At 34.5% G+C, this 25119-nt stretch overlaps 2 protein-coding genes across 2 annotated transcripts in view; one reads left to right on the top strand and one right to left on the bottom strand.

The window, feature by feature from the left end:
• Window positions 1-277: 277 nt before the first annotated feature.
• LOC134853033 (uncharacterized) lies at window positions 278-12013 on the bottom strand. The gene is made up of 3 exons (XM_063868958.1): window positions 11832-12013; window positions 1471-1833; window positions 278-1023 (listed from the first exon to the last, which is right to left on the bottom strand). The coding sequence occupies exons 1-3, from the start codon at window positions 11840-11842 to the stop codon at window positions 417-419; spliced, it is 981 nt and encodes a 326-aa protein (XP_063725028.1). The 5' UTR covers window positions 11843-12013; the 3' UTR covers window positions 278-416.
• A 591-nt stretch (window positions 12014-12604) lies between these two features.
• LOC134853032 (uncharacterized) overlaps window positions 12605-25119 on the top strand; it is a 43372-nt gene continuing 30857 nt past the window's right edge. Inside the window, exon 1 of the mRNA XM_063868956.1 lies at window positions 12605-13097. Within this exon, the coding sequence (XP_063725026.1) occupies window positions 13043-13097 (55 nt within the window). The 5' untranslated portion in view covers window positions 12605-13042. The remainder of the gene's footprint in view (window positions 13098-25119) is intronic.

The raw sequence follows: 25119 nt of genomic DNA, 5'->3' as shown, positions 1-25119 counted from the left end.
CCCGAGCACAAATATTCCGTTACTTTCGCATCGAAAGTCGGAACAACAACTTTTTGATCGAATGATTGAGCTTCCTAGGCTATTGAACCTACTCGCTTAAAATTAACACGTTCTCAGTAAATAAGGAGATAATTTTTGCAGTTTGAGTCAAGTTATAAAATTTTTAATTCTGGGCTCGCAAGGCAACCGAATTGCATCAAAGAAAACGGCACCGTAGCCTTTGAAAAACTGAAAAGAAAACAACGATCCGTAACTGGTCACTTGTTTACATTTTTCACTTGCAACATTCTTCAGAAGCAATATTAATTTTTTCTAACTTTAATTTTTGCCTTCAGAACAACCAAGTTTGCTAATTATAACTTTCGGCAGGCTTAAACCAAATTTTATTTTACAAATTATTTGAACTTCGAAAAATATTAGAACCTTTCGTCAATGCGTTCGTTTCCTGAGAATATATTTGAAGGTTCCGATCTCTCGGACTTGTGCTCGCAATTTCCGACACTTTTGACTGAATTATGACTCGAAAGGCTAATTACCCTTGATTGAATTTGTTCATCTGAAATATCCAAAAGACAAAGTAACTCATAAAACCATCGCTCGTTGCTTCCAAAATCTTTTGTATTTTTCGAAATCGCATCCAGAAACTGAAGAGAAGCTGAATTTTCGGCTGTAGTCTCTTTGATGTTTCTGATTATCGTGTAGAGAACTTCTGACCGCGTAGCTTCATGCTCACTTCTTAGCGCATATATTGTCATTATTGACTCAATAATTGATTGCTTTGCTTTTTTGATACCTTCGCGAAGAACGTTCAAATTAATTTTCAATTTGTTAATTTGAGTTGGCTGTAAGTAGGGCCCCATGGCAAATTTTCGGTCTTGTTCGAGTCTAGTCGAGCAGAGATCTAGTTTCTTGATGTGCTCAATTAAATCTGAAAAGCCCAGTTGTTCGGCGGGCTTTGCTTCGTGTTCAGGTTTAGTGACTGGTGTCTCACTATGTGTGCTCGTCGTACAATTATGGTTGTTCCTGAAGCGTCAAATTGATGAATTCATCGAGGGATGCCCGACCGAAATTGAGTGGGAGGGGGAGGAGAGGCGACTGGATTTCCAGAAAACTCGTATTTTCTAGGTTTTTACCCTTTTTTTTGTATTTTTTGTAATCTTATTTGCAACCTTTTTTAAGCTATCCTAAATTGCCATAACGACTCATATTAGGCTGAATCTTCTATTGATAAGCCACAATAGAAAACTCTAGAGCTAGTTCGCTGTTTATATTTAGAGGGGTGGAGATTCTTCAGTAGATACCATGTGGGGAGGGTATTGAGGTTTTAACCACTTAGTGAAGATCAGATGGAAGATTTTTCGTCCGAACTTTTCATCTGATACAAAAACATTTAACCCTATAAAAGTCTGGGCAATTGATATTAGTAATTTTAAATAACTCACAATGAATTTAAACATAAATGGGGCTTACTCTGATCTCGAACATTCGTCCAGCTTGTCTGCTAACTCATCCAGCACTTCTGTTATTTCAGCCAAATCCTCCAAATCACTGGTCGAAAACTGGAAGTTTTTCCCAGCTTTTTTGGAAGCACGCTCCAGAAACTTCATCGCATAGATCAATTCCTGGCATATTTGAAGTGTCTCGCAAATTATTTCTTCCTTTATACTTGAACAGTTTGGTTGATAATTAATGCTAATTGAATTTTGGATTTTTTTAACCGTTTTAATCAGATCGTATATTAAAGAGTCATCATTTGAACCATTTGGCAAATAGAGTCGATTTACAAGGGTCAGAAGAAGCTGTGGAAGTTTTAGATCGACCGTATAACTTTCACTGAAAATAAACAAATAAACAAATAAACAAAACTACTCGGTTACTGTGCCATGATTTTTACAAAAGGTTGGCAATCAATTTAAAATTCTTCGAAAAACCGAAAACAATTAAAAAAAATTAAATGGGATAACTTTAAGTAGGATAAAAACTGTTGCAGTTACTACAGGTGAGCAGATCGAATATCCCACCTCAAGAGCTACTTAAAACCAGCTTTTTGCCTGCGATTGCTGAAGTTAGCCAAAAATGAAAAAGTTTTCAAAAAATGTCTACCATCAATGCGGATGCAGAAATACTTAATTCTGTCAAGTTTTGAAATAGACCAAAATAATTTTAAATCTTGTTCACAGATCCTAAGACTGATGCGTTAATTCTTTTTGCTTGGATGCTTGGCATGAATTCATTGGTTGTTTAAGCTTACTATCGTTGTTCTTTTTCGTTGATCATCTCTTTTTAAATTGTTTAGAGTGCGTAAAAATTCTATTTAGAGATTTTCCTAATTCTGTCATCCCAGTTTTTTTTTGATAAAAATCCTTAAATGTTATAAAATTTTTGCTGTGAGCTTTAAGAAATTTTTATTTAAGTTTCTCGCAAAAAATCCACATAAAACTTCATTTCTTTCTTTTCTTCCAACTCATAAATTTTTTGAGTGCTGATAAGCAATTGTTTGCAATGAGAACAATGGTTTAAAAACAATATGGCGTTTAGTTACCCTAAATTTTATAATACCCCAAATTCATATTGTTTCCATTTTTTTTCACCTTGATTTTTTTTGTTTGGCGAAAGGAAATAGAATTACTCGAAAATTTAAAAATCCGAAAAAAATGCAACAAACAAAAGCTAGAAAAATAATCACAGATGTACTTAACTCAATTTTTCGAACACGGTTTAACTTGCAGTTAATTAAGTTTTTTGGCCCTGATGCACAGAAATGGTCCTGCAAAAAATGGTACTGCGAGATTTCCAATGGCTGAACAACTTTATATAACTGTTGCAAATGCATAAGAAAGAATTCGTTTTCCAAGCGTTTGAAAAATTTTGCATTATTCCGATATAGAAAAAAGAAAACCTAACAAAAGGATTAATTACCGAATAGTTTTAGTCATGGTACTTAATTACGCTTGCCATTAGCAAGCGTCATCAAATCGGAGTGTTGACTTTTTTCGGGTTAACGACTAGTTTTACTAATTCAATTGAATCAGTTGGCTTGGCCGTTCTGATGGCAGCAGATCAGAACGTCTGGCAACAGACATTTTTTAGCATGTTTGCATTTTAAAGTCAGCGGCCCAAAATTATTTCGGCCCATACTTTTTTACTCAATGACCTAATTTTGGATCGTTTCAAGAGAAACACAATTTTAACACTCCTTCCGCACTTATCAAATTGGTTGTATATTTATCAATTAGTTTGTTTAAATTTATTTTTTCGCTATGGAAAATTTTTTTCAAATATTTTGGAAAAATTTCAGTTTTTAGAAACTTCTTTTGATTTTCAGAAAAGGGTCATCACTTCAAATACTTCCCAGAGAGTCTCTATTTAGTTGACCCCTCTGTCTTCACGTTTCGATAAAGTCTGTGGGGGAATATCTGACCTATAGTTTTGATTTTTTTTCGTTATCTCGAAAACCACCCATCTCAAATCTGACTTTTTGGTTTCGATGGAAAGAACGGTTTTACAATTTTTCTATACATGTTTTCTACCATTCTAGGTTATGGCCCTCGGAATAGTCATATTTTTCATTTTTGACCGTTTTGTGAATCTTTTTAACTTTTCTCGAAAACTAGCTTGTCAAATCTGATATTGCGGGTTCAATTCAAAGCACGGATTGTGGAATGGTCATTTGCTTAAGCGACTACGCCCAAATTTTTGGTATTGTGATAGTTTTTCGTCAATGTTTTTGCCTTTTCTCGACAACTACCCTCCCATATGAGATTTTAGGTTCAATATAAATAACAGGTTGCTTGAATTCGATCTGCAAAAGCGGCTACGATCTATTTTTATAGACAACAAGCTATGATTCTTGGAAATGTTAAGTGCCTGATTTGTTGACCATTTTTTGGACTTTCTCGCTAACCATTCTGCAAAATCTGATATCCTAGCTTTGATTGAAATAACAGGCTGTTGAAAGCCTATTTTTTAATTGGCTATGCCCAGTTTGTTTAAGAAAGAAGTTATGGAGTTCAAACAAGTTAAAGTGTTGAAACTTTGACAGTTTTTCGGAAACTTTTTGACTTTACGCGAAAACTACCGTGACAATTATTAAGTTGTTTTTAATTGAGAAGCCAGGTTTTGGGTAATTTCTCTGCTTAAATAGTCATTTCTTGACAGAAAGTTTGTAAGGGTTTTGGAAAGTCTTTTGACCGTTTTTTTAAGAAACTTTTAGAATTTTCTTATAATTTAAACACTCAAATCTGAGATGAAAAGTTCAGTCGACGGAAACGGTTGCAATAATTGTTCTCGTAGAAGCAGCGACTACTTATTTTTTGTCACAGAATTGCTATCTCCTTGGGAAGAAAAATGATAATGTAAAAACTTTTTTACTCTTCCACTTATTTTAGTAAAGAAACAACAAAGGTTTTCGCCAAAGTCCAATTTTTGTAACTAATTTTTTGAGCCGCATCAGTGTAGCAAGTTCATTCAATATCAAACACGTATCTCCAACTTTAGCTGGGGCCTTAGCTGTGTTTTTACTGAGACATGCCAAATTTTGGTTCAACTAGTTTTTTCAACATTAGAATTCTTTTCGACTTAAGTTTTTTGTTTGTCGATTCGCAGGTGGTGCGAAGCTTTTTTTCGCCCCGTTTTGAATTTTAGTTTCAATGCATATTGAAAACTCGCTGTTCATTTTCTCAGCATCTGTTCTCAAACTCAACCGCATTCCAGTTAACCGTAAAAAAATCAATTTTCTCTTTTACATTTTTTTTTCATTTTGTTTACTAATGCTTATTTCCTATTTTTTTTTGCTAGCTGTTGTGCTGTTTTTCTGCCGTATCTCAAGTGGTGTGAAGCTCCGCTTCGCCTCTGTGTCTAAACGATATGAGCGACTTCTACTAAAGTAAATCTTTGCAGTTTTCTTAAATTTTTTTCAGCAAACAGCAATTAGTTGAATTTTTTTTCACTCGTTAAAGACATGCATTGATTTTATTCTATATGTAAGCAGTCCAAAGAAAATAAACTAGAAAACAAGTTGGAACTGTTCAGTTTCAAATTATACATCTATAATAAATACAAAATAAACGTTTTTTTGAAGAAACTGACATTCAAGACGTTTCGAAGTCGTAGTTATGATTTTTGTCCGGGGTCATTTTTTTTTATTTAATGCTGAAAAACTGTCTGAAACTTAGAATCGATTGCTTTGATATTTTTTGAAAATAAATAATTTAGAACTAAAATTTCAGCACAAATGTTGGTCTAATAAGTGCTAAAAAATTGTGCTGTGCAATCAATTCGAAAAATATAAGCAAAATGACCTGCATATAACAAGCAGTTAATGGCGCGTGTTACATACTTATAAGCTTATAATGCTTTAACATGTCTTAACTAAGTTAAGAAATATAAGAGTTACTTTTTTTCGTGATTTTCGTGAAGTGTTTTTGCTAAGTTGAAAGCTCAATAAACATGACTTACAAAACGCAGTTTAATTAGTATCCATATTCCGACAGAAACCTTATTGTTTGTTTAGTTGAAACACTGACAAAAAACTAAACCAGAAATGAATAACCGAAAAACGGAAGTTGGAGGCTTGTACAAAATTACAGTAACTGTTTGTTACTCGCACTTTTGATTTTAATGCATTGGACATTTTCAGTATTTTTGTTTTGGTCTTAATTTTCAGAGTAGTGTTTTTTGTTTGTTTCGGGGAAAAAACAAAAATTACTTACCTGTAAAGTTGAAAGAACGAAAGATCAAAGTGGAATAAAAACAGAGAATAGAAGAGCGGATAGAGCTACCTTGGCGTTTTTGCAGTTTTTTATTCGTTCTGACCCTTATACAATGAACGAAGAAGAATTGAAAGGTGAATTAGGTAAACTAGAAAAAAAAATAGTGGACCCTATTGACTTGTAAGGTCAGAAGAATTGTAAGGTCAAAAAGACAGAAGAATTGTAAGGTCAGGTCAAATAGGTAAATCAGAAGAAAAAGTTGCAGACGCTATGGACTTAGCGGCTCGGTCAAATAGAAAAGCTAGATTTTCAATTGCTGAACCAATTTCTGCAAGCCATTTAAAATGAATTAGGAAAAAAAGTTTCCCAAGCTCTTAAAATTTACGTGAGTTCAATATGCAAACAAAAGAAAAAACTGTGATAAAATCAAATGATTGCAGAAAAAAGTCGAAGCTAGTGAGCAACGTTTAGTAAAACAAACTTTTGGACTAGTAGAAAGGAGTTCAAGATTTTCATTTAAAGCTATTGAAATATAACTGCAATCGTTTGGAGTTTTTTTCGAGCTGCTGAAAGAGATGCACAGTTTTCATTGGACCGAAAACATAATATAACAACTGGAGAACCGAAAGCTTGCTAGGCTATAGTGAACCTTGATTCTCAAAAACTTGATGCTTGGTTCAATTTAAACTAAATTCGTATACAAAAATCGAGAACTCAGTTTGCAAACAAAACATCTTTAAATTGCGCAATAAAAAACTATTCCTTTCTTAAACTGGCCTGCAAGACATTTCATGTGTTCCAGCAGCTCGAGAAAATTCCACTTAATTGCAGTTACATTTCAATAGCTTTAAATGAAAATCTTGAACTCCTTTCTACTAGTCCAAAAGATAAAATTTTGTTTTGGTAAACGTAGCTCACTAGTTTAGACTTCAAAAAATTTGACAGAAATTGTTCTGAAATCATTTGATTTTATCATAAATGTTTTTGTTTGTTGGTATATTGAATTCACGTAAGCTTTTAAGAGTTTGGAAAACTAGGATTAGGTCTTCCTAATTCATTTTTAATGGCTTGCAGAAATTGGTAGTCGGAGTCAAAAGTTTTGTCAAAAATCATTGCTAACAAACTGTACAAAACTGAAAAATAAATTTTGTTCATCTTTAAAAATTTGAATTTAAAACATGTTTTAGCACAAAATCTTGCCCCAAGTGTTGACAAAAACCTGTAAGCTTCAACCCATTCAAATGAATCTAAGCAAAATGACATAGGAGTTTTGATCAAAATTTGTATCTTGCGATATAACCCGCATTTAATGCGCCTGTTATTTAATGATAATTTTTCTCTTTGTCCCAATTCTGTTGTTGTGGCATCATTCAAAGTAGTTTAAAACGGTACCTTAATAAGGGTTTAAATTGCCAATTGAAATCGGCAGAGAGAACTTGTTGCTCGAGAAAAATTTTTTGTAAACAGTTTATTTTTCATTTGTTTCGACTTGCAGTATCAAATTAGTTTTTTAAAGTATTTTACATACTATAATGTAATGCCGGTTCTGAACAAGATCAGCCATGGTGCTTGATCCAAAATGTCACAAATTAATCAGTGTGTTGATTCATTAAATACGATTCCCAAGCCACTTCCACATACTCATAGAAAAACTACTGTTCGTACTTTATGAATTCAGTATTCCGGACACTCTGTTTCTACTCATTGTAAGTGATATCACATGGTGGTGCTAACAGGATATAGAAATTAGGAGAATAGAATGGACATAGATATTCCTTGATTGAATGACACTCTATGGCTAATGAAAATTTGGTTAGACCAGTTCAGAATGGCGGCTACCGTTAAGTAAATTGTGGATCTCGACATTACTCTCGAGCCACGGTAAGCAGTCAAAGCTAAACCATAACCAAAGTCGGAATCACAACAATCGTCGAAATTAGCAGGGTGGGTTATCTCAGACGTAATTCTGTTGATAACAGAGAGGAAAGCAAGATATATCCTAGGATAAGATGTGCAATAAAAGCTAAGAGTTTCCACTTTACAAAACATGGCACAACTCTCGAAACCCCGCTTCGATATATTACAATGTGAGGACGAGGAAGCGCGAGATTATAAATAAGAACTATTCTGAAAGTTTGAAAATCTCCTTGATCTCAAAGGATTATCAAAACATCACATCGTTAAATCGGTACTTGAATTTCCACTCTGCCCAATTCAGGAAAAATCAGACGTATCCCGATACATTTTCAAGCAAAAGTCGAAAAGCACTTAAAAAAATTTGCTTGAAGAGGGATACGAAAAAATTTGACAAATGTACCAGCGACTATTTTATAACACTAATTGTTATTACAGTTAAAAAGGACGATACAATAAAATTGGCAATAGAAGCGAACCCCATCAATAGAAAGTTATACAAAAGTAAGTATCAAATGCCAAACGTCGACCAAAAATGAGATTGGGTGAGTCAGGTTGTTACCGAAGAAAAAGAGAGAACATGTTTTTTCGTTGCTAGATCTAAAGTATGCATACAGCCAACTAGCTGCTGAAACAGCCAATCAATGGAACTTTAATATCTTTTGGGGGAAATGCTACAGGTACATACCGCTTTCTGACAGGTTTCTACAGGCTGGCCGACTTGCTGACAGAGTTCCAGAAACCAATGAAGCGTACCCTAAATCACGCAAGAAACACGTTCTCTTTTCTAGATGACATCTTAGTTGCGTCGGGGGAGCCATTGGAATAAACAGATTATTAATAAAGTGCGTAGTGGTGTCAATTGAAACGTTCCACCAGGCTGCATTAGCAGTCGACCAAGTGACTGCAATGAGCTCATCCGGTACAAGAATGGTTTCGAACACATCATGACGAATTTACTTACTCTGGCAACCGAGCGGTCAAAAACCGAGCAAAGCTCGACCGGAAAAAAACGGATGTACTGGAAATCAAAGAATACAAGAATCAAACACTTTCTCACATTTCTGCAAAAGCATTCAGTTAACGAAAAATCGTAAAAATCGAGAGTTGAATTCACCAGGAGGGTAAAAGTACCGAGTCCCACGTTCTCAAAAAGCTTGAATAATTCAAGTGGAGAGGCAGAAACGGAGACAGACGACCCAGGAATTGAAGAAAGCTCGCCGATGCGAGAAGAAACAAGCAGAAATAAGGGAGCTAAATTGAAATTGCCATCCAAAGTCAGGAGCATAAGCGGACCAAAGGCGACGAGACGAATCGGAAAACAGACATGAAGTCGTTTGCTGAACTTATGCGGGACTAAGTTCGAACAAACAGAGCGTAAAATCTCAGTCGCTGACGATATTGGCCGAAAAGGATTGTGAGGAAACGGATAGTAACAATAACGACCCAAGGAAGCAGAATGTGGCACAACTCAAGTAAATACAAGCGGTCTCGTTTCAACTGGAGGACGATCAACAAGTGTTAGCAGTGCAAGTGGTGTCATCTTAGCGCATGTCACGAAAAGACAAACATCAACGGTCGGAACAGCTAAGAATTTTTGATTGAAATCTGCTCGCAGAATTAATCTCGGAGCGCACTTGGCTTGACAGGTTGAGACGGGCAATTGAGAAGAACGACAAAAAAAATATCTAAATCCAGAAAATGTTTCAAAACCATTGCCGCTGTTAACACAGCCCGGTCAGGAAGGTCAGCTGGACTACGCAGGTCCGATTGAAACAAACACAGAGAAAGAAATATTTCTGTTGCTAGCGATGGGTCGTTTTCCGAAATTCCCTCTGGGAAAATAACTAAATCTACCGGTAGCAAAGCTTCGGTCAAATTCCTCAGAAGTCATTTAGATACGCACGGAATGTCGGAAATGTTTAGATTAGACCATTTCGCGGAGCTCAAGGGAAATCAATCTGAAAAATCTTTTGCCCAGTAGGTAATCATTGAGGATTTGGCCTGGCTGAACGGTCAATACAAACGATAAAACTAAGATTGGGGAATATGCTTTTGGAAGAAAATTTCCCAGCAATTAACTTAAGTTTGATCACGATAATTCGACTTAAGATGGGCTAAACGACTAATGTTTAGCAGAACACCGCTCAAAGCTATGCTTGGTCGACTGCCAAAAACGGATTCAATTCTTTAAGGGATCACTTCTTGACAAATTCTGCTACTTTAGGAAAAACAATATCTGGAGCTGTCAGCACTCTTGGCGTCTCAATTCAAACGACGCCATGATCAGAGCCGAGAGAACATGAAAATTGTGCGCAAGGAACAAGCAAGCCGGGAAGTCAGTCCACTGTTCATACAGCAAATTTCAAATCGCAAGGAGAGAGAAGACCAGTGTTTCAAATTCCTGGGAGCAAACGAATTGCAAAAAAGCATGGAGCATGAGCGAGATAGTGGGAACCAAAACAAAACTAAAACGAGAGTTGGAATTTTCGGAAAATTTTGGTTTCACAGAAATAACAGAAAAGAAAACGGAGGTTGTTCGAAAGGACCCAAAAAGACTGCCGGGAAAAGCGCTTAAAATTTTTGAAAAGTATATCGGGGGAATGTGGTACTGCTAGGGCAGTAGCCGATTAGTCTATTAACTATTAGTCTATAAAGTATATGATGTTATGCTGGTCCCGACCAAGGTCAGCCATAGTGCTTGATCTAAAATGTCACAATATAGTGAGTGTGTTGATTCGTTGAATGCGATTCACAAGCTACTTTTACATACTGATAGAAAAACCATTGTTCGTAGTTTATGAGTTCAGATTTTCTCACACTCTGTTTTCTTCATTCTAAAAGATACCACTGGTAGCAGTCCCTCCTCGTAGAATTTAAAAAAGTTAAAATTGAAAACATTGAAACAAAGAAGAATAATTTTTAAATGTAATTCATTGGAAATACAGTGCGGTCAGAATGGCTATTCTTGTTTCTTATGAAATTTTATTACGAACTGATTTAGGAATTGCAGTTACCACTGAAATTTTTTTTCATAGAATAAATAACCACTTGCTACCTCAAATTTTTTTGGACCTTAATAACTTTTTTCTGCTAATTGAATGGTTTTTGTTACGTGTGTATTGTATCCACCTTTTCCAATCTATTTGATGTTTAAATGCGGGCTTAACTATCTCGCCATGTGTAAGCTTTTTCAACGTAACATTTTTGCATGTTTTACAAAAGAATTTTCGCACGTTTAACCTATATCGTATATTGCAATGGTTAAGATTTTTTCTCAATTCTCCAGTTTAAACTCAGAGGTTAATTTGCTATTCTGGCCTCCATATATGAATAACTAAATCCTTTTATTTAACGAGAAATAGAGAATTTCGATTGTTTTTATAAATTTCTAGATAAGTTGATTTTAAAAAAATTCTAAAAATTTGAAATTCTTAACCCTGTAGAAGAATCTTGCCTCCAAACCTCAGTTCTTAAATCCCTGTAGTTTTTGAGATATGACGTTTTTATTCTTTTCTCAAACATTTTCAAAAAATTTAGATTTTAAAAAATTCAGAAACGTTTGAAGATCTCAAACTTATTGTTGGATACTGTGAGGGTACTCTCAGGGGTTGCGAATCTTGTCTCTGAATATGCGTGCTCAAATCTTTGTAGTTTTCGAGGTATGACGTTTCTTAGGATTTTTTTTCAAAGTTTTTCAAAGAACTTAGATATAAAATAAATTTCACAAAATTTGAAGTTTTCATCTTTGAAGTGAGGCTCTGACAGGGTACTCTCAGGAGTTGCGATCTTTGCCTCCAAATATGACTGCTCAAAACTTTGTAGTTTTTCAGATATGATGTGTTTTGTGATTTTTTCAGAAATTTTCAGAACACAGAATGGGGGCTTATTTCCAATATATTCTGGTTTTTATCAGTTTTAAAAAATCAAAGCGCCGGAGGTGCGTTCACGCTATTAGGAATGAAGTCTTAAGCAGAATCCGAGTTTTTTTTGGATTGTATCAGTTTTTTAATAAAATATTTGATAATTTATTGTTTGGGAAATGAGATTGAGAGTTTTCTTCCTGCGAATTGATGGATTGTTTACAGATGACCTAAGATGTGATTTGAGAATTCACTAATTGTAAAAAAAAATTTAAGAAGGAAAACAAGCCTGTACAAAACACCAAATGTGTTTTTCATCCGATTATAGGTATGAAATTCTTACCTGCTCATCATTTGACGAAAAAGTTTGGTCCAAATGAATTACATAGTGCAGATGAGGTAAATATGCTAATGAGAATAGAATTTAAAAGCCATCTAAGTGGCGTTAGTCATGATGAATTTTGGACTTCTTAAATTACTCTTAGACCATATGGTCTCGTGATTGTATATACCTGTCGCATTTTGCTCTCTGGCTATAGTAACGATTTGATATATCAAATATCAACTAGCATAAAAGATAAACTAGCCTAACCAGTATAACTTTTTAAACTTACTTAATTCATTGAGACTGATATAACAACATCATCGCCGAAAAGTATATTTTCAAGTTTATTTTTAATTGAAACTTTTGATGACTGCACTAAACACGCTTGCAAAATTAGCACGTCCTTGACGAAACGTAAGAGTTTCCCTTCAAAATCTTAAAAACTTGTCACGCAGAATTTTTGAATTTTGCTCTTTCTAAGGTGTTCAAACGTTGTTGCTGATGATTCAGATGTGAAATTCACATTATCTCTTTTTAAAGACGGTTCTTTGCTAGTTGAGCTTCACGCTAGTCAAACGCTCCGAAAGAAAATTGCGAATAACTTAGACGAATAGTTTAACTGTCGATTGAAGCTTTTTCAAATCAGATTGTATTATGACCACATGAACATCACACAACTTTTGCTAGTCAAAGTGCATGCGATTTTTGCTAGCGATTCTACACAAAGTTATACACAAAATGTAGTATAATATCTTGTTATTTGCAAATAGTTTTTTAATAAAAAGGTGAGATTGAGTTAAACTGATTAATATATCAACTTGCAAACTATAGATGATTCATTATTAGCTTCAATCTTTATATATATTTTACTGAGGTGTGTTTTCATATCTTTTTTCAGATCCGTATGAACAGATCTAAAAACAACAGTATAAATTTCTGACTCATTCTTAAGACATATGAACTAGAAATCAAAAACAAAGTTCATTTTGCTTCTAAATCCATCCGATCATCAGAAAAAATAGGAGTATGTCGCATTAACTTACAACTTCTTTCAAATTTCATTTAATATTTTCCAAAAAAAAGCAAACCACCTGGCTATCCTTCATAAATCGTTCACGCCTAGTTTTTCATAAAATGTGATTCTAGTCCTAATTTCCTAAAATTCTTTTGAGTTATTGATTATAAAATTCACTTTGAACTTATCGGATTTAGGTGCTAATTTTCATTAAATGGATTCTGTTTATTATTACAGCAGTGATAGCGTGGTGACGGCTTCTGGTTTGAGTAAGTTAAACCTTATTAGACTTGAATGAAAGTGTTTTTGGATCAAGTTAACATCCTCCCCCCAAATAGACCAAGTTAAGATCCTCCACCCCAGTGATTAAATTAAATTAAATTTTCTAAGCGCTGCATGTAAAATGCTCGATTTGATTGGCTGAAAATTCCCAATTTAGAACCAAGTTAACACCCTCCCCCCTAAACGTGTTTAGGGGGGAGGATGTTAACTTGGTCCGTGTTTTTCTCCCTGCGTTATTGATCTACAGCAATAAATCAGCCAGTTTTCAAGCCATATAACCAGCCATACACACATTCAGCACTCAGAGACAAGCCTCAAATTCAAAAACATTGATATTTAAGACAATTCAACTTTAAACTGCTGATTTGATGTGAAGACTCTCAGCATGCTGTAAACTATGAGTTAGGTCCGATGGGTATAACTCATAGAGTAATTTCGGATAGGGTACACCGTCTGCTCGTCACGCTATCTTATTTTCGGCCGGATAGATTCGTGCAACTTCTTAGTCTAATACCGATCCTAATCTTACTCTTATACTATCTAGTCTCAGGTTGTTTAACTAGTCTCTGCTAGGCTCAATAGATCTAGGGTATCCTGGTTTATTGCGGCTGCTGAAGTACTCGGGAGAGTTCAACTAATTTCTAAGTTAAATTCAAATCTCTCTGGTGCTGAAATTACAAGTAATTTCAGCACTTACAAATAAGTGGATTGTTAGTTAGATGGATCATGATTGGTTAATATTAAATACTTTACATTGGTAAAATATCTAATTTATCCAATCATAAAATGTAGTTTAGATCAGGTTCCACCCATCCGGGTTTTACAGAGTTTTTTAGAATAGTTTTTCTGCAATTCGAAAGATGTATGATGGACGTTGGTATTTGGCGAACATCTTATTTCTTCTGGGTTTTCTTATTAGAGAAGTCCCAGATTCAATCATTGTGTCTTCTCAAGACAATGACTGGGTTTTCGCAACAAACTCAAATCTGATTTCAGAATGGTTGGCTATGTCAGGTTTTTCTGTTTCATTGGTGAGAACTTCTTTGTGTTTGACCTTGTCTGGGAATGGCGTGGAGATTGTGCGTGGAGGGGATGCCTGGTTACTCGGATCTGTACGTATACTTGAACATCGAGGTGGTCATTGGTCTAGTTCAATGAAGTCCTTTTCTGCGAAGTCAAGTCGTACTCTAAATCCTTTGAGTTGTGATTGTGGGCGGCATATTGATTGTAGTTGGCCATTCTTTCTCGAGTGTAGTAGGGTCGTTTTGTCTTTGGATGTTCGTCCTTGGTGTTGTATTCTGATCTATGTATTGCATAATGTAATTTACATTTTATAAAACTTTTATTAGTTTAATATTTTTTAATTATGATTTTAGTTAGTTGTTTTCACAAAAGCTTTTTGTTTTAGTTCAGTTATTTTGAAGAGTTACTCACCCTTGAGTAGCTCTTATTAAAAATAGGAGTGTGGTCACAAAGCGTGGATGTAGCACGGTGGGTTAGGCCGGCTATAGAGCATGCTCAGGACGTCCTTCCTGGTGGGTTAGGCCAGGAGTGGGAGTATGATTGCATGCGGTTTTTGTGAGAGGTCCTGTTATGTGACAACGTTTTATGTTGGGTTTGTTGTGGTTTTTCTTATGTTTTGTTGGTTGTGTCCTTTTTTCAAAAATCAAATTGTTTGTGGTATGGGTTTGTCTTTCGACTTTTTTGTGTTTTATTATTTCTTTCTTAGACTTTATAATAGTCTTCAAAAGAATAAATTATCCAGTTTTAAACTGGGTTAATCCGGTTTGGGTACCGTTGGTTTCCTTTTCTTAGTCATGCTGTTATGCTATGTGTTTTGGTGTTTAGTAAGCTGCATTGGTTAGTTTTGTTTAGTATATAATTCCTTTCCAACCGGGTTAAAGGAAAGTTTGAAACGTGTTATCTTGTGTTAGAGTTATCGAGTGTGAAAGCTTGGAACTGAAATTCATTATTTTAAACAATTCTTCGTGGGCGAGCTGTGCGAGTTTGGATAGAATTTTTATGCGAGTGAATGAAAATATCAAAAGGTTAGTACTGCATTTGCTTCTTATGAATTTACTACATAGAATTTTAATTTTACTGCTAGTTGTTGGGGGAAATTAAGTTACAAATTTTCATCATTATTAGATTTACTGCTGGTGGCGGAAAAATTTATAAATTAATTTACTGCATTGGTATTATATTTATTTAATTGTTGGTGCAAAAATTTAATAGGGTCTTAAACAGTTTTGAAGAAGTTTGCTATTTTTTATTTTTCTTTTGTGAATTTTTCAGATGATCTAGGCTGAAGGCTAAAATTCTAAAGAAAACATGGATAAAGAATGGTGAGTTTCTAATATTTGAATTAAATAGTAATATGTATAATTCATACTTACCTGTTAGTCGTCGGGGAAGAAACCGTGGGGGAAAATGTCGTGGATGAGATCTGAAGTTGTTAGTAGTTTGGCTAAGATGCGGATGATATTTTTAGTTTGAAGCAGTGGCCAAAGCAATTGAAGTGCCTTAATGGTGGTTAGTTCTTCAGTGCCAACTGCAAATTCATAAGGTGTGTTTTGGATTAGATTATATAATTTGTGGTTGAATTTAGTGTTATGGATGAATTCTAAAATGGGGATTTCTATAGGTTGTACAAACTCGTGTGGGATGAGGAAGGGTCGGGATTCTTCTGCGTTGAAGGTCTTGGTGATGGGACAAAAGATATACATTTGGGTTATGGGATCATAATTTCGAAGAATACCATGAAGGTTAGTATCTTTAATGCAATATGTGAAGTTAAGAAAGAATGGTGAGGTGTATTTGGAATTGATGAATTGAAAACGATGGTGTGGTTGTCTGGAGGGAGTGTGTAGGTCAAAGTGATTTTGGATGAAACGATAATAAGTATATGTGTGTGTTTGTTTAGTGCGCAACATAATATCGTGTGAGCAGTGCAAATCTCTTTCATGTGGTGCAAGGAAACGAAAGGTTAGTGAAAGTATTTGGAAGCGTTCTTTAAAACTTTCGTAGGCTTGCGTGTCTGTTAGTGCTTCTGAGATAATGTGGTCAAACTTGCGATCGAAGATATTTAGTGTAAATACATATGGTGTTTTAATGAAAAATTTCTCGGTGATTTGTGGGTTAGCGAAGCGATCGTCGTCTAAGAATTGATCTTGGTTAGTTCTGATGATGTTATGATCGTAATATTCTAGTGTATAATCATTAGCTCGGGGTGCAGTGTGTGTTTTTAGTGATTTTTTGTATCCAATGTAAGTAAATTGTCTAGGTGTTAGTGGTGTAGTGAGTCGATATAGCATGTCCTTATTTCGTTCTATATCGATATGAGTGTTAGATAAAGGTAAGCAAAGGGGATTTGTAAAATGATAATATGAGGTCCAAGGAAGGGTAGGCATTAAAACGTATTCGTCTACAAAGTTACGTGTCTCGTTAGTGTCATGAGGGGTGTTTAAGGTGTATTGTGGAAATGAGGGTAAGGTGATAGCTAAAAATTCTTTTGTGTTAGTGTGTTGTGGATGGTTGATATATTCACGGGCTGTTCCTGGTTTCGCTGGGAAAGGATGGTTGGGGAACTTCCTTTTAAAAGTGCGGTAAGCTCTATTAGTGCTGAGTGAAGATACAGTAGTTGTGGATGATGGTGCTAATGAATCAGTATAAATTGAAGAGGGTGTAGGGGTAGGAGGGTTGGATGAATCTATTGTGGATGAGATTTGGTTTATGGTTGGGGTGTCAAGGTGATAGGATTGTTGTTGTAGGGTAATGAAATTATCTAGTTCTGGGGAGATTCGGGGGGTGTCTGAAGAATGAGATGATTGGTTTGAGTGAAGTGAGGAGTAGGTTGGAGTGACTTGGGAAGCATAAGAGGGTGTAGAATTGGTTGGGTCAGGGTTATTTGGTAGTATGGGTTGAAAAGGGGGTTGGGAAAAATTTAAGGGATTGGTGTGAAAATTATTTGATGGAGATGGTTCAGAGTCGGCAAATTCATCGGGGGTTTCAATATTCGGGTTATTGAGTTGTGAGATGGAGTATAAAACTGAGATGTGTGAATTAGTATCGGAATTCATGCCGGATGTTACATTACTGGATGGGAAATCGGGTGGCGGAAAAGCAAAAAGTGGTATTATTGGGATTGGAGTGGTGAGGTTGGTTGGGTGGGAATTTGATCGGTGTAGGGATCCAAGTTGTCGGCTCATCGTGGGCTAAAAAAATTATTATTTTGAGACTGAAAAGCGGTGGTATGGGGTTGTTCTATAATTTGTTCATAAGTATTTTCATCTTGTGAGTGGTGTGGCATTATATGTTGGATGGGACTTTGTGATATGGTTGGTCTAAAATTATTATGTGTTATGGCTAAATTTCGAAAATTACGTGGGACTAGGGATAATGGATGGTTATGTGGTAGGGGTGGTAACTGTGGTGCTGTTGGTGTTGTGTCTGCATTGTTATGTTCTTCGTCGTATGTGTTCTGTCTTGTTGCTATTTTTGTGTTATATTCTTTTATTTGTGCGTCTAAAAGAATTTTGTTTATAGATGTAGAAAATATTCCAAAAAATCCTGCAAATAGTATGCGTGCTACACTTGCTTGTCTATTGACTTGTGTGTGTATAGCACATGTGTTATAGATTCCTTTTAAGAGTGAAAAAAGAAATCCAATAAAGTTAAACATTGCGTATAAAATAGTTAATTTTTCTAAGATGTAGTAGGGCCATCCTAGAAAATCAAGAATTTCATTCTTGAGTGTAACAAAGCTAAAAATATTGATAGGTGATATATCTTGGGGACGGTATTTTTCACCGTTTAGATATATATAATCTTTAATGTCTTTAAAATATCCGCTATAGTCTTGCGTATAGATGTCTGCAAATCCTGCGGTTTCGGCAAGTTTGCGTAAGTTTTGGTCAATTGATTGTCTTTGTATTGTGTCCATTTGTGTTAATAATTCCTGGAATTGTTGTATTCTAATGTGATGTTGAATATCTGATTTTGAGTATATTCCTATTGATTGTAAGTCTATATTTGGGTTTCGAGCGATAGCGCGAATGCTTTCTGGTGAAAATTTTTTGAGTGATTGCATTAATGTGGGATATGGGGTGAGAAGGTAATATTTATCTTCATCAGGGTTTAGTTGTACTACGTTGTGGCTATTTTCTGATCCACATGGAACTGCGGTATCCCAGAAATAGGTTCTTCGTGAAAGTGTGTCAACGAAATGTACTTTATTCTTATAAAAGATAGGGATTCTTTTATAACATCGTTTATCTTCAAAAACGTATAGTGGTGATACTTTTTTAGTACAAGTATAAAACCATAAGATGTTTCCTTCATAGTCTAAAAAATTTGATCTATTTCCTGATAGTAAATATCCTGCGTAGGGTATTTTTAATACTGCTAGTGCAAGTGATTGTAATATTTGTGTTCTTTCTAATTCGCATAGTTGGTGTAATGTTTCTAATTCGGAGAGTGACATTTCTTGAAAAATTCGGCTAATCGTGTAGTCTAGTTTCATATCTAAGTGAATATCATAGTGGATATTACCAAAATATGTACTATTCATTAGTGATAGTTCTTGTAAACGTGTGCTTTGATCGTTTTGGGGTTTTAAATGTCCACCAGGTTGACCTGTATTCTTTTGAAAATTAACTGGTATATATGATGTTCCTTCGTTTAGGGGATGACTTGTGGCGTATGGGTCGACTTTTATTTTTCCAGTGGTCATGTCGAATCCATTTTCGTATTCAACTAATATTTCAGAGTATTGTGTTTTGTGAAGTGGGTTTCTGTATTTACATGCAAGTTCTGTTTCTTGATATATTTGAAAACGTGTTAATTTATTTTCTATATTATGAATGTTTCAAAAATTAGAACTTATTTTTCGTAATGGATTTACTTGTTCATATGGTATTGATTGTATAAAATATTTTTCGTGAAATTTTATCATACGAGCGTGTATTTTTGCTACTTGAAATGTTGTACATGTGTCTTCGGGGAACCAAACAATTGTTGCTTGTGTTCTGGTTGTAGGGTCGCAATAACCTTGGTCGTTTTTACAAGGTAATCTAATTCCTTGATAAATCATTGTGTTGTCTGATAAATCTCGTGTGAGTTGTATTTTTTCGAGTTGTATTTTCCAATCGAAAAACATTATTTCTTGGTATCCTTTATTTTTTGTGTCTGCTTTGCAGTTTGATGGGTCATTTATACCAATGTGTGGTATGCAGTGTTTATCGTGCATGTCATAGGTTAATCGTCCGTGTGCGCCGTTGTATGGGTATTTTTCATCTAATTTTATATGTCCTTGATATCTTTCAAGTTCTGCTTGATGTACAGAATCTGAAAAAACTTGGAAATATACTAAATTTCTATCTGTGTTTTTATTTTTTGTGATGTTTAGTCGGAGTAACTCGTTTTTACAATCTTCGGGATTGAGATGTAAAAGTCGTTCTATATTACTCTGGTAGAATGATTCATGGTCAAGTCGGTTTTTATTTCCGTTTGAGACTTGTGAACAATGTACTTTCTTTTCAGAAAATATTGCTGTGAATTTATATCCTATAACTGTAGTTGCTCGGGCTTTTGAATAAAGTGTTGCTATGACATTTGTAGTTTCTATGGCTTGGGGTTCTGTTTCGCACTGTGATACTTGATTTATTGCATACTTGTGTAGTGTTTTTTGTTCGTTTTCTTCACAATCGTAATGTGTTACTAATAAATCTTGGGGTCCTGTGCGGGGAGAAGGGTTTATGTTTTGATTTGAGATTACTAGAAAAAGGAGTTGGAGAAAAATTAATAATTTTAGAATATACATGTGTATGATAATCCTGAGTATGGGTTATAAAATGTGATGTAACCAATTGTCTTTTTGGTATATCTGTCGTATTTATATATTACTTCAGTGGTTATAAATGGTGGTGGTAGTGATTGAGCTGTTATGTTTGGTGGGTTTAATGGGTAGGGATGTTGAGTAATGTTGTTTAATTTAACTGTGATTTCAAACTTTAATTGTAAACTGTTTTGTTGGAGTATTTGGATATTGTGATCGCGGATATCGTCGTGAATGTCTTGTCGGTATTGTAATCTATTAAGTGCCCAGTTGTGGAGGCGATTACTTTCTAGATGTTGTCCAAATAATGGTGGAGGGGCTGTAAATGTATTCCAATCTAGTCTTAAAGGGATATTTGTTGATGATTGTTCTCGATATCTGGCGTCGAGATTATTTGGAAAATTTAAGTTAAAAGGTGGTGGTGAAATCTGGCTTATTGATGGTGTTGATGGTAGTGATAATGTTTCTGGTAGTGATGAGGATGTTGTTGTATCCGTAGAAATATCTATTGGATCATTGAATAAATTTAATTCACCTTGTGTAAATGAATGTGTTGTCCATTATGGTAGTCGTGATGCCTGGTTTGGGGGGTAAAAGGGATTTTCACGTATTTGTTCAGATGTTGGTGTTGAACCTAAGTAATCTGATGGTAGGCTTGAGGTGCTACGTTGTGAAAGAAGCGTAGGGGTTTCTGGTAATATACCAATGGGGTTTTCTGGAGTGTTTTGTGATGGGGATTGAGGTATATCAAAATGAACTCGGGGAGTTAGAAAATTCCTGTTCCGTCGAGAATGTATAATTTGTCTATTTATTTCGACTGTATTTTGGTTTTGACTAGGATTTCTTATTCTACTTAATTCTTGTGGTAGTGTTGGGTATAAGTTATATGTTGGTTCGCTTAGAGGTGCTTGTCGTTGAACTGGTTCTAGTGGTTCTGATAAACGAGCGTGTCGTTCTTCAAAAGTGTATGGGTTATCTTGAAAGGAAATTCGTGTAGATGTTTGAGGATTATTGGTAGTTGAAGGTGTTTTTGGGTTATCTTGGGATGATGTCGGTGAAGACTGACTTGGTGACTTTTGGGTAGCAATTTTTGATAGCTTTTTGGTCTATTCTTTTAGTGAAAAAGTTAATGTTTATTAAAGTATTCTTCTAAGAAAAGAATTAGGAGGATTGTTGCTAGAGCGAATGTGATGATTGCTTTCTTTATACATTTGCATATAGTCAAAATGTGGGATGATAGAAATGTTATGAAAATTACAAATAGTAGAAAAATATCAGTTCTACTGAAAATAGTTCGTATCATTTAGACAAGTTTTATAAATCGTACCTGTGTATATAATCAAGGGTTTTTGAAAGTTGGAGAAATAGTTCGAATATAGTGTAGAAAATTAAAAAAATATTACAAAAAATGATTAAGAGTATTAGAAAAGATTCAAGGATATCAAAAAGAAATATTATGAAAGTTTCAAGTATCGTAAAAAATTGTTTGAGGTTTGTGATAATTTTAGTGACTGTTTGATAGAAGAGCATTTAAGAAATGGCTTCGTGATCGAATATTTTTTGTTGTTTGGGGCAATTTTCAAGTGTGGTCGGATTATTTATTAGTTTTTTGACAAGTGGGTTGAGTTTTGTAAAAAATTGTTGGGGGCAATTTTTATGGTGATCGGGAGGTCTTCTTTGTCTTTATTTTCATTTGTCAAATGATCTGGGGTATTTTTGAGATTTTTATACTTTAGGCTAAATAAAATGGTCGTTCTTTTACTTTAGGCTAATTTAACATATTTGTTTGGGGGTATTTGAGGGCTGAGTTGGGGAAATATTGTTGATCTTTGGTTTATTAGATAAGGGAGGGTTATGATATTATGGTGATATTTATTTTAGTTGTCAAGTTGGAGTGGTTTGCTTATTTTTGACCTGGAGGTCGTAGAGTTATAGTTATAGATATGCCTGGAGTTTAAAATTTTTCGTCTAGTTGGTTTGTGTTAAAGTTATAGAAGGTGACGGATTGGATGAATCCTATTGGCTAATTTTGAACTAGAATCGCTGCGTGTTTATCAGCATGTTATCTTGAAAAATGAAAGTGTAAAATGTTTCAGAGGTGCAAAGATTTTTAAATGTAGAATTTAAGGTTGTTTTTGAAATTCAACTTTCTTTAATATTTTAGATTGTGGGATGAATACTTTATAATTTTTATGTGGTTGATTTCTAAGTCGTGAAGACTCTCTATGTTCTGATTTGTCGATTTGTTTTTGGGGTATTATTTGTTCTGTCATTTTTCTATTTTTTCTTTCTTTTTGAGATGTATTTTGATCGAGATTTTTTGTATTGTTTTTTTGTGGTGTTTGATTTTGTATTTTGATTTCCGAGGTGAATATCATTTTGTTCCTTTGTTATGTTGTCCGTATGTGGGTTATTTTGAATAACTTTTAAACCTGTAAAAGAATATAATTGAGTTAGTTCGCGGAGTGCGTATTCTTTTGGATAATAAGGTAATAGGTTATTTCGGTGTTGAACGATTTCTTTTTTATCTGAGTCGGTGATTTTATATGTGACATCAGTGGGTTTTGCAATTATTTGGTATGGTCCTTTACGAAGGGGTTGTAACTTTTTTGAAATTCCTTTTTGAGTATTAAAATTGGGTATTAAAACAAATGTTCCAATTTTTAAATCGGAGGCTGGTGTAAAGCGTGAATTTATTTGTTCATTAATATTTTGCCTTTGTAACAACTTTTTTGTTACCTTTTGGTAAATTTCATTGTGTTTTTTATCTCTGTTTAAAATCCATTCGGTGTGTGTACCGGAGGCTAATTTAAGAATTTGTGGGTGATGAAAATGATCTTCATCGTGTGTATGTAATGGTAGGTTATAACAAATTGAGTCTTTATTTGGTTGACAATAACCTTGTGCGTTTTTATGAGAGTTTGCTGTAAACATTATTGGTTTGCGTGGCTTTTGGTTAAAAACCATTTCATATGGTGACATTCCTAAAGTTGTCGTGATTTGTGAATTATATGCTAAGGGAAATAGTTTTACATCTGCTGACCATTCGGTATATCTTGTATCATTTCCATTGATGATACATCTGAGATATTCTTGTAATGAACGGTTCATACCTTCGACTAAGCCGTTTGTCCAAGATGCGTGAGATGTACGTGGTTTGTGTTTAATGTTATATAAATGACATAGTGTGATGATTTCATTATTTATGAATTCTGTACCGTTGTCTGTAACTAAAATTTCTGGTAGTCCGAATTTTGCTATCCAGTGTTCATAGAGTGTTGTGTAAGCGTAATAAGCGTTACAATGTGGTACTGGGTTAAGTGCTACATAATGTGTAAATGCGTCAACAATTACCATAATGTAGGAGTTTCCTTCGGATGAGGGTGAAATTGGTCCTTTGGTATCAAATGAGATACGATGATTAAAGTACAAACTTTGTCCTTTAAAATCTTGTTTTTGTGCTATTTGTTTTTGATTTGGGTAAGGTTTATTTAGTTGACATACTATACAGTCATTGCATAGTACTTTTATCCAAATTGGTGCATTTGGGAAATAAAAGTTTTGTATAAAATTTGAATATGTTTTTTTCTGATCCAGAGTGTCCTTTAATATTTTGTGTATGTGAAATATTAAAAGCTATAAGAATCATACTTAAAGGGAGACAGGGAGCTGTAGATTCATTTAGTTTGTATTCTAGAAGGTCTGTGTTTTCGTTAATTGTTGTATTGTTGAATTTTCGAAAATATCGGAGGAGTGTTTTGTTTCCTAGAATAGTTGAATCTGCTTTGATAGGTTTAGTTTTATATTTGTGCCATGATTTCAGTTGTCGAATTATTGGGTCAAGGTTTTGATATTGTTTCAGTGTTGAAATTTTAATTGTTTCTGTTGGGGGGAGAAAAATGTTTTCAATTTCTAATTTAGATAAGGGTATTGTGTCAAGTGGGTCATGGAGGTCAAAAACTTGATTTATTGTGTATTTTGAATCGTTTGTTTGTGGTCCTGATAAGTTTATTTTATCAGTCAAATTTTCTTTTTCAATTAGTGGAAAATGGTCTTTTTTAGGCGGGTGTTGTTTTATTCTTTTTTGTTGGGTGTTGTTTTTTATCCATTGTGAATATGGGATTGGTTTAAAAGTTGATGTTCCAAGTAGATCAACTTCATAGTGATTATTTTGACAATCTAAATAAAGTGGGAAATGTTGTAAATTATTTATTTGTGATTGTTCAACGTCAGTTTTTACTGCATATTTGCATTCCAATCGGGGTGATGTTTCATTTTCTGCAAGGTAGAATTTTATGTTTTTGGGTATTTCAACTGTGGTTTTTCGTGTAAGTAATTCAGGTGGCGTATTTCGACTTAAGGTGTCTGGTAATGCAAGATTTTTTCCTGCGGTCCAAACTATATGTAAGTTTGGGAATTTCATTAGAATGAGTTGAAATCTATAAACTCGGTGGTTTGGATTAGACTTTTGTGTAAAAAGAAAGATGATTGGTTTATGGTCTGTGAATAGAACTGTGGGATGTTTTGATCCAAGTATCAGAAATTCATATTCTGTTAGTGTATATATTATGGCTGTACATTCTCTCATTAGAGTTGAGAGTCGTAGTTCTGCTTGAGTGAATAATCGAGAATTTGCTGATATGAGGTTCATTTTATTTGTACTATTATGTGATTGTAATAATGCTGCGCCGATGCCAAAGTTCGAAGCATCGCACATTGCATAAAATGGTTGATTTGAATCTGGAATTGTGTTTGAAATTTGTTCAGTTAGAAGTTTTTTAATTTCTTCAAATCGTGCTTGATGTTCTATATTCCATTCAAAATTATTTTGTTGTCTAAGTATGTTATAGAATGGTCGTAGATATAATTGCATTTTATAAACATATTTGCTTAAAAAGTTTAACATTCCAAGGAATTCTTGGATTTTCTTTTTATTTGTTGGTGGTTGGAGTTTTTGAATAGCGTCTATACGTGATTTCAATGGAGTGATTGTTTTTCTTTCTATATTATGCCCTAAGAATTTAACTTTTGTCAAAAAGAAGTGTGATTTATCGGGGGCGGCCTTCAGATTTTCGTTCTGAAGTATTTGGTGATATTGTTCTAAAACATTGAACATTTCCTCTTTTGTTTGTGATTGCATAAAAACATCGTCTAAATAGGTGATTGCATTTTTC

This window comes from Symsagittifera roscoffensis, chromosome 8 (genome assembly GCF_963678635.1).
Source record: "Symsagittifera roscoffensis chromosome 8, txSymRosc1.1, whole genome shotgun sequence".
In the NCBI taxonomy this organism is placed as follows: Eukaryota; Metazoa; Xenacoelomorpha; order Acoela; family Convolutidae; genus Symsagittifera; species Symsagittifera roscoffensis.
Note: the sequence above shows the minus strand (reverse complement) of the source record. Positions and strands in the feature narration are given on the sequence as shown.

Coding starts and splice junctions, on each gene's coding strand:
- LOC134853033 (XM_063868958.1), bottom strand. Junction 1,024..1,470: donor GACGAATGTTCGAGATCAGA/GTAAGCCCCATT, acceptor TTGACGCTTCAG/GAACAACCATAATTGTACGA.